Source organism: Opisthorchis viverrini (assembly GCF_000715545.1).
Source record: "Opisthorchis viverrini unplaced genomic scaffold opera_v5_126, whole genome shotgun sequence".
NCBI classification, from domain to species: Eukaryota; Metazoa; Platyhelminthes; class Trematoda; order Opisthorchiida; family Opisthorchiidae; genus Opisthorchis; species Opisthorchis viverrini.
The window spans coordinates 36,299-46,272 of record NW_008751787.1 but is presented as its reverse complement, the minus strand read 5'-3'; the positions used below and the strand labels follow the sequence as shown (position 1 = coordinate 46,272).

At 40.9% G+C, this 9,974-nt stretch overlaps 2 protein-coding genes across 2 annotated transcripts in view; one reads left to right on the top strand and one right to left on the bottom strand.

Annotated features, from left to right (window-relative positions):
• Nucleotides 1-9,974, bottom strand: part of T265_14005 (hypothetical protein) — a gene marked incomplete at both ends in the record, with an annotated part of 52,400 nt that overhangs the window by 35,819 nt on the left and 6,607 nt on the right. The gene's annotated exons all lie outside the window — the stretch shown is intronic.
• T265_06349 (hypothetical protein) overlaps nt 1-9,974 on the top strand; it is a gene marked incomplete at both ends in the record, with an annotated part of 48,693 nt that overhangs the window by 32,366 nt on the left and 6,353 nt on the right. Inside the window, one exon of the mRNA XM_009171590.1 lies at nt 3,283-3,414. Within this exon, the coding sequence (XP_009169854.1) occupies nt 3,283-3,414 (132 nt within the window). The remainder of the gene's footprint in view (nt 1-3,282; nt 3,415-9,974) is intronic.

The window sequence follows — 9,974 nt, the reverse complement described above, 5'->3', positions numbered from 1 at the left end:
GTCACCAAGACAGAGCTATGTCTTAGCCGAAATACCCGTTCTAGTGGATACCTTGTACTTGACATATCCCCGTGGGTGGCAACCGGAGTTCAGTTCGTTTGTGGTATTTGTTTTGGGGAACGGAAAACAAACTCAAAAGAAACATCACCAACCAGATATCTAATCTGGTTTCAGGTGAGTACAAGTGAGTGTACTAGCCTAAGTTGGCGAAAACGGGGCTCAGTGAGAATATAAGGTTAGTGGAAACTCGGGGTTTGGGCAAGCCTGGTAGGTCCCAGGTAGGACGAAACCGATCGTGGGCCGTCGAAAAGTTTTACACAAAATTATTGGTAGTTTACTGCTTCTAAAATGAGCCTAGTGACAAGAAATCCTGATAAAATCTTGACGGCTTTTCCTCAGTCATGCCGTAAAACACTTGCAGTTAGTTACAGGCCCATTTTACACTTTTTACGTTTGCAGCGAAGAATTTTTCAAACCAAAGTCCTTTTATTGAGTATTTTCACAGTCGCTTACACACAAATTTAAGCAGAACTTGTCATCGAATTAGAAATGTTTTGTGCGCTGTATCTGCGTCAGTTTCGGAAAAAATCATCTCAATACGGAGGTTTCTGGCAGAATAGTATTACATGGACTGGTTAATTTCACAAGACTATAGCTTGCGGTAGCATTCAGTGAAATCTCTCAACGAAAAATTACTCTTCATTTGTAACAACTTTTAGTGCACAGCCGCAACAAGACTCTAACAGGGGGACTCAAATATCGCCAGGCTGCTCAAGTCTAGATAAATTTATTCAAAATGTCAGGATTGGCTCGAATCACAGAACTTCCGGTGATTAGTTTCACTTCTTAACCACTGAGCTATGTCAAGTGCGGAAATCGGTATTCCTGGAAGATTATTTGACTTGGAGACCTGGTTGTACTAAATTCCACTCGTATCATTTACTGGTAGAAATATTCAGCTATGGTTGCTTAAAATGGGCTGAAACCTCAAGAGGAAATCTGGATCCGGATCTTGCCCCCGAATTTAAAACCAGGATACTCTCAATTTGGCGTCATATATTTGATCACAGTGAAGCATCATAACAGGTAGCAATTTGTGATTCTTCCCTGACAGTTTTGATTTCCAAATGCTAAAAATTCCGACCGTCCTTGGCTAGTAGCTGCAAACGAACTAGTGTGACGGCGTTCTTATTTTGACTTGAAAGCGATGGGTGTGATAGAAACGAAAAAAAATCTTAAGACAATTTTATTTACTCATATACTCACAACGAAACTCGGTTTGTCAGGAAGTTAAAGTTTTTGACGTTGATCACAGTAAAAAAAAAACACGAATACAATCTAACAGCGGGTGGTCATTAGAAATGGAAGCAACTGAAAGGCTTAACCTCACTATTGCAGAGGCGAGGCGGTTGCTATTAGGCTTTCAGTGTGAACTCCTCCGCTATTTTTTACTGGGAAGCAGAGTGAAAACGATCTCCCAGGTATATGTGAAATGCACTAATCATAAGGTTGCTGAAGAATTTTCGACCGCCTACGACCGGTTTTGTCCTTCTTGAAACATCACAAACGAGAAATTCAACTGTGTCCCAGGTGAGTCTCTCGCAAAATCAAATTTGTTTGCGACTGAGTATATTTCGTTGGTTTTGCAGGCACTTGTAAGCCGTCACCGTATCCTTTCCCTCACTGCCAATTTTTCATGCGTCTTGACGGCGTTGACAAGAGCGGCCTTGAAAATTAGTGACCCGCATCAACGTAATCCTGATGCGGTCGTTGAACTCATCCTTATCATCCTTTTCAAACATTTGTGATGGTCCACTGCGCATTGAGCGCACTCAAATGGTGAACACGAACATCCATTTGACAGAACTAAGGAAAGTGTACTGAATTTTCTCATAAGAAAATTGTTTTGCGATGCTGAATTCAGCACGCAGTATTGTGATCCAAAATTTGGTGGTCCAAGGAAAAAGCGTTTCAACTGGCGAGGATTGTATTTGGTAGAATCAACAGCTCTTTGAGGCTGACACTCATGAGTTGCCCGAAACAGTGCTCCCATGGACATGGATAGGCAAAAAACGACGCTGTCGGGTTTCATACAGGACTGAGTTAGGCTTAGTTCTATGAAAATAATAAATTTGCGTCTTCATTGGCTGGTATGATCAACATGGTTCTTATCAAGCTATGCAACATATGTCCGCTGCGCATGTTAAGGGAGGGTTGAAGGTTTAAACATTTTGAAGATTTACACTGGGTTAGGTAGAAAAGAAAAGGCCAAAAAGGGCCTAAAGAATCTATCGTGGGAAGATCAGCGACATAAAAATCCTTTTCTGAAGTGCTAAGACTGACCTGTGCACAAGAAGTTTATTATATTTAACATATCTGAAATACCTAGTGGCAAGCACAATCCGTCTAGATGCATAAGAGCTGCTTAAAAAGTGTTTTTATCAGTATTACTTAGAAGCGAGACCAGCTGAACTTCCAGAAAACCCTTCAAGGCTAAAGTCTTCCAAAACCTCAAGAAAAAGCAAAACAAATGGAGTTTTCTGATAAAAGTATGCACAATACATGGAAGAAGAGTAAAAGACAAGGTATTTAAATGAATTCTGCAATTTGGGGCGCGCAAATGCCCCAAATGAGAGAACACGTTATAAGTGGATTAGAAAGACTGGTGGAAAAAAGCAAAGTGCTTTCGTGTTTGATTAACAAACTTATAAAGGGCCGAGGCAAATACAGTCTCCAGAGAAAACTGAGGTAAATGTCCTTGTTCAAAATTCGTTCAGCTGTAACACTCTTCTGGAATCTAGCTGCCATGTCACCCAAAGGAAGCACGAGATCTGGGATACCGCCAAGTTGCCAAAGCCAAGACAAGGAAAGTCGACAGGCAGAAGTTGGGTTCGAACCACGGACCTTCCGGTCCCAACATCTTTTTCCAGGAGTTCCCTATAGATTGCTAACTCAGCCTATAATGAATCACATTGGACGGCTGACTGAATGCTGGTTTGTTGAGAAAAGCTAGTGGTTTAGTTAGACTCAGTTGAATTATGGTCAAATTATATCATTTTGAAGCCTCATTTGTTAAGCTAAAACTTGGCACAAGTTAATTAAGACGACTTATAGCTCCCATTCCCCACCCGAACATGATTTCCCTAGCAAGCGAAGGATTTCAAGGAAAAACAGTATTTTGCCTGCTGTGTGCTGCCCACTACTACGTTGCCGTTGAAATTGTAGGGTTCCAAGCACCGCAATACGAATTTACATTGCAACTTTCTTTTTAACTTTGTCTAGGTCTCTTAGCAATAAACGCCCAAATCGACGTTGAAGGTTGCAGCAGCGCCTATTGTGCAGGTTTCCACAATCACACTAGTTCTATATCAGCGGACACCAATCGACACCAGATCAAGCGCTTGGATTATGAAGGTGAGCACTATGTAGCACATGTAAACTGCACTTTTTCATGCTCAGTATCATCTTCTTTTTTCCCACCGTTATCAGTCGTATCGCTGTACGAAAGTTTGTTTTACTGAGATACAACCGCTACCGCCCGCGCGTTGGCTCCAACGTGACTTTGAGACTTTTACTGAGTGACTGTTGTTGTGACCGCCGGCTGGCTATATTTGACCGCTGCTAACACTAAACGTGAACAAACATTTTAGCTAAAAACACTGGACTAGTATATTCACACTTGTGGATTAATATTTCAATCACCAGAGATCTGGAATACAGGAGGACAGAACTATTCTTGGTGTGGTGGTTCAACGGAATATGAAACTACGGAATCTCATTTTGAACTGTGAGTCAAGATTTACTTGTATTTTTCTCCCTGTGACTTTGTATCTGGCCTAGATAAGTAATTTCTCTGTTCACTAGAGACTCCGTAAGGCCGTTAACCACTACGACAATATCTGCTGGTCAATGGTAACATTTTCCTGGATCCTAAACCCTGCTCTTGGATAAGAAATTTTAGGTGCGTCGGGCTCCCATATTGTGGTCACTGTTGTGTAACAGAAGGTCCTAAGCACTCAACCAATCACCCAATAAACAGTTAGACGTATTTCATTTGCCCATCTGCGGACAGTGTAATGGATCATACAATCCACTCGAGTTGTATACACAATGATTTCCAACCAAATCAGGTTTATTTTTCTCCCTGTGACTTTGTATCTGGCCTAGATAAGTAATTTCTCTGTTCACTAGAGACTCCGTAAGGCCGTTAACCACTACGACAATATCTGCTGGTCAATGGTAACATTTTCCTGGATCCTAAACCCTGCTCTTGGATAAGAAATTTTAGGTGCGTCGGGCTCCCATATTGTGGTCACTGTTGTGTAACAGAAGGTCCTAAGCACTCAACCAATCACCCAATAAACAGTTAGACGTATTTCGTTTGCCCATCTGCCGACAGTGTAATGGATTATACAATCCACTCAAGTTGTAAACACGATGATTTCCAATCAAATCAGGTCCAGCATAATTTGGTGCACCCTGGTTTGGCCGAAATGAGGAAATTACTGTGAACGGATTCCAAAACACGTCTGAAGGCTGGCTAAAGAATGGAGGTTCAAATCGAGACGTTTCTTCAGTCGTATGGTGCGCCATATGCCAGCTGACTGACTTTTTCAAAAATTTCGTTTGGCACAACGACGTTTAGGGTGGAAACGAGCCGGAGGCGGTCAAATAATGACTTGGCAGTGAAGTATAAAAGCCACTACCAGCAGGCTTAGCTGCACTGGTCATTGCCGTCCTCCTAGATGGGAACCCCGAGACGGGCTACACCAATGATTAGGGACTGTCAGACATGGCCCTGTCGCGTCCTCAATAGCGCTAATGCATCCAAGCTATTGCCTTTATTGCATAGTTACCCTTTAATCCCCCACTTGACAGTCCACTGACAGTGCTATGCTTACGTGCAAATTTCTCAGCCCGCCTCTAATACTCAGCTATCTACCCCACCCCACCCCCAAAAAAATAATCGGTGAGCAAAACTGTGGCAGCTACAACCACTGTACGACAAGCATGCGGTTTTTAGGCTTTCAATGATTATGATGACGTATTATGATTCTGTTTGAAGAAAATAATATACTTCACAAAAGTGGCTTCTGGTAGAATTTGCTTAAAAACCAGCTGAAAAGAAAAGCGAACAACACATTCGAATTATTTATGAAGATCATGACTTGTTATATCATGGCATTTTTACTTACATCGTCGGTCGAAAACTGGTTATAATACTGTATATAGTGGTGTGGATCTGCCAAGCTAATACTCTGCTTTGGAAAAGATCAATGTCCGCCACCATGAGCAAATAAAAAAATTAGAATTGTCCAGAAGCAAGCAACCATACCCGAGGTTATGAATGAAAATGTAGATACGCCGCAAGCCAATTCTTCATGTGCCACCCCTATAATTTAGCTCAGTCAGAATTCTAGTACTGTTATGTTTCTGAGCTTGTGGTAGCTCAGTGGTGAAAGCGTATACTTACTTCCTGGAAATTCCGTGGTTTGGATCAAGCGCGGCCTCCATGTTTCGGCAACCTGGCAGTAACTCAGCCGCCGTTTCTTTTGGATAACATAGCATCTGTACTCCTAGAGGGTATAACAGCTGAACATTTACTAATATTACTTTATCTACTTGAGTTTCCCAACATTCTGTGGCTGATTCACACAACGCCTCGAAGATCGCTGCGGTAAATAGGTACCACATTTCTACCGCGTGTCCAGTTTTCATACCAGTTCAGAAAATGTTATTATTTTGCGGCATCACTAAATCATCACTGTCGTTGGCGTTTATTGTTGTGACAAAAAACAAATATAAAGTAATGTGTTGGTATGTGCTTTAAAGAGATTCTAACTCTCTCTGAGTCTATATTCAATGGGAATTATGAGCCACAGAAAGACAACTGCCGCCCGTGAACATAGTTGCCTGTGGGCTAACAGCACCGACATGTCTGTATTTTAGGAAAAAGCCATTGGAATGTCAGTGGGGTGCCTGTTACCCTAAGGTACCAGTTTTGCAGTGGGATAGACTAGTGTACCTGAAGCGCGGGCTCTTTGAGCAACACTGCCAGCAACGTGTTTCCACTTCAGAGGACTTCCTCATTTATGCCTTTTCAGGCTCCAAATATTAACATGACACATGCCTCAATGTGCGCTGATTATATTTACAACACAGAGTTCTTTTTGCCACAAGATCAATCATGCTGCGTTTAAATATTTACAATGTATTTATTGGGCCAGATGAGGAATCCCGCAATCTACATTACCGTTCATACGCTGTTGCGCCTGAAAACTTTATTATTCTACTCATCAAGAATGCCTGAGCTGGCCAAAAGTAGTTAGAGGAAGTAACTTCAAATAAAAGCGCCAGAATTTTGGGGGAATAACAATTTTTGAACAGTAAATCCAATGAAAGCCTCTAAACCAGCGTTACAAATGGAGATAAAAGTGACGGACCTTAGGATTGTTATAGAACTTGCCGGGCCAAAAATGTGACTAAACGGCAACAAACCTGAATTTTCAATCGAATAATCGATTTCACCGATACAAACCAGTTAACCTCCTTACATTTGGAGGTTTTTGTTCAGGTAAGCTGTAGTTTTTGCAAAAATCATGGTAAGGACGGCGTTCTAGAATTTAGACTAATTTGCGGGTTTTGTCCTAGGCAGGTCTCCCGCTTCAGCAAGGCCTCACCAAAGGTTGACTGCTATTCACTCCAAATTTTTAATAATGTGCCCACAGTTTGCCATTGGCCTCCAGTTATTCAGCATCATTTCCCTATTGTTGGTGATTTTGATGGAAATCTTCATTACAGGGCCCGGAGCTATTCCTATTTGATGTTTCTGTGGAGTAGATGGCCAAAAGCCAAGATAGGCTACGGTTACTCTTCTAAACGATTGCGAGAGCTTTCGAGATGAAAAGGACGGCTACATAATTAAGTACTTAGAGTTTCTCAAACTGATTCTGAATAAACTTCAAGCTGTGCTTTAAATCTAAGATTACGCAAACACTGATTTTTATTGTTGTTTGCAATACCCTGGAAAAACGCTTGGGCCGGTGGAATGAAACAATTGTGCTTTAAAAGCCTAAGACACAAACTGATATAGTGTACTAAAAATAATTGATCCATGGTTCATGGAAGGAATAAGGGAACACTTTCGTCAAATAAAAGACCGTTCAAAAAGATGCAGCCTGTTAATCAACTAGCTCCTGATAAAACTAAATTATTGTCTTGGTTAGGTGAAAATTTTTCAGAATTTGTTCACGAAGCTATTTCGCTCTTTCCAGCTGTAAAAATGCTGACTGACATTATTATCACTAGAAAGTTACAGTGAGACAATCCAGCTCTGAAAGTATCAAATTATCTCCCATAACGACGCCACTAGACCCTTTGTATAACTTACTCGGTTGGGAAAAAGAAGCTGTGTCCCTGTAAAAAAAGAAGTGGGTCATATACTGGGAAGAAGTAAGTCAGACCTTATTTCCACTTAGGATGACGTTATTCACACAAGGCAGTCGCACCTGTGCTGTATTTATTAGTCATCAAGATACAGGATAATGACAAGGGGACACTTCTGCTTCGCATATGCTGCGATAAATTCTGCGCCATCAATGAATGGGATCCCTTGGTCATCGATGAGCAAATGTCATCAGAATTGGGCATTCTAGATGAAAATGAGCTATTTTTAGCTGTTCTCGTGTAACAAAATTTACTGCATTGCTCACAATATGCCACTACATTCCTGATGATAAAAGCAGTCAAGATCATCTGCATTAGACTACGGCGCTTCTCTGGATGGTTTTTGTGATACAAAGGGCAGACCTCTGATAAAATGAAACTAGTTTAGCAAAGACTGATGGATACAGACCTATGTACATTCGCCTTCAGGATGCTGGTTATTTTCGCTTGTCAGAAAAAATCTTTTCAGTCTCCACACGGGTTAACATTTTCATGCTCAATGTACATTCGCCTTCAGGATGCTGGTTATTTTCGCTTGTCAGAAAAAATCTTTTCAGTCTCCACACGGGTTAACATTTTACTTCATGCTCAATAGTTATGAAACCACTTAATTTTCTTAACCATAGCTGGTTTATGCTCGGTCAGCACACAGTATTTTCATCTGCATCATACAATACGTCTGTCACTTTGTAGTTTACATTGAGTTATTGACGACTGGTCTCGCACTGCATACCAAATTTTTACTGTTTATTATTAACACATGCCCTTCTTGTTTTCCGAAAACCACCCTTGGGCCGTTTCATGTAGCACTTGTAAACTGCTCTTTTTCATGCTTAGTGTCATCTTTTTTCCAACCATTATCAGTCATATCGCTGTACGAAAGTTTGTTTTACTGAAATACAACCGCTACCGTTCGCTTGTTCGGTCCTACGTGACTTTGAGACTTTTGCTGAGTGACTGTTATTGTGACCTCCGGTTGGCTATCGTTGACTGTTACTAACACCAAACGTGAACAAACATCTTAGGTGAAAACACTGGACTAATATATTCACACTTGTGGATTAATATTTCAATCACCGGAGATCTGGAATACAGGAAGATAGAACTCTTCTCGGTGTGGTGTTCCAACGGAATACGGAACCACGGAATCTCCTATTCTGAACTATGAGTCAAGATTTACTTGGATTTTTCTCCTTTTGACTTTGTATCTGGCTTACGTTAGTAATTTTCTTCTGTTCACTAGTAGCTCCATAGGGCCGTGAACAACTACACACACGTCTGATTTGTAACTTTGCACACTGAGTTCAGCCAAACTATTAGCATATTATACCAGTAAGGCTAAAGTTGAGAAGCATGCAAGTGCTTTACTTCTAAGGCAGGCTTAAGAACTGTCACTCCTCTCTTCTGTCTGTCAACTACGCTTTTGCAGTCAGGCTGACAGAGTATATTAGAATTCGTAAACAAAATCGCCAAAAGCGAATTATGCTTTTTACCTCTGTGTATGCGTCGAAAATGAAACGATGACACTGATTAAGATGTTTTTGTTTAGGAAATTTCAGAATCCGCTACTCAGTGCAGGAACAAATTCTCTGTTTGGTAATTTGTATACCTAATAGCGAAGGCTCTATGCGGATGAGGGCCTTGATACCTGAAAAATTGGTGTAGATGCTACTATGAATTAATTTGGTGATCACATTCTGAAACTGTGCTATATTTACAATTGACTTATTACAAGCANGAGGCTGACACTCATGAGTTGCCCGAAACAGTGCTCCCATGGACATGGATAGGCAAAAAACGACGCTGTCGGGTTTCATACAGGACTGAGTTAGGCTTAGTTCTATGAAAATAATAAATTTGCGTCTTCATTGGCTGGTATGATCAACATGGTTCTTATCAAGCTATGCAACGTATGTCCGCTGCGCATGTTAAGGGAGGGTTGAAGGTTTAAACATTTTGAAGCTTTACGCTGGGTTAGGTAGAAAAGAAAAGGCCAAAAAGGGCCTAAAGAATCTATCGTGGGAAGATCAGCGACATAAAAATTCTTTTCTGAAGTGCTAAGAGAGACCTGTGCACAAGAGGTTTATTATATTTAACATATCTGAAATACCTAGTGGCAAGCTCAATCCGTCTAGATGCATAAGAGCTGCTTAAAAAGTGTTTTTATCAGTATTACTTAGAAGCGAGACCAGCTGAACTTCCAGAAACCTCTTCGAGGCTAAAGTCTTCCAAAACCTCAAGAAAAAGCAAAACAAATGGAGTTTTCTGATAAAAGTATGCACAATACATGGAAGAAGAGTAAAAGACAAGGTATTTAAATGAATTCTGCAATTTGGGGCGCGCAAATGCCCCAAATGAGAGAACACGTTATAAGTGGATTAGAAAGACTGGTGGAAAAAAGCAAAGTGCTTTCGTGTTTGATTAACAAACTTATAAATGGCCGAGGCAAATACAGTCTCCAGAGAAAACCGAGGTAAATGACCTTGTTCAAAATTCGTTCAGCTGTAACACTCTTCTGGAATCTAGCT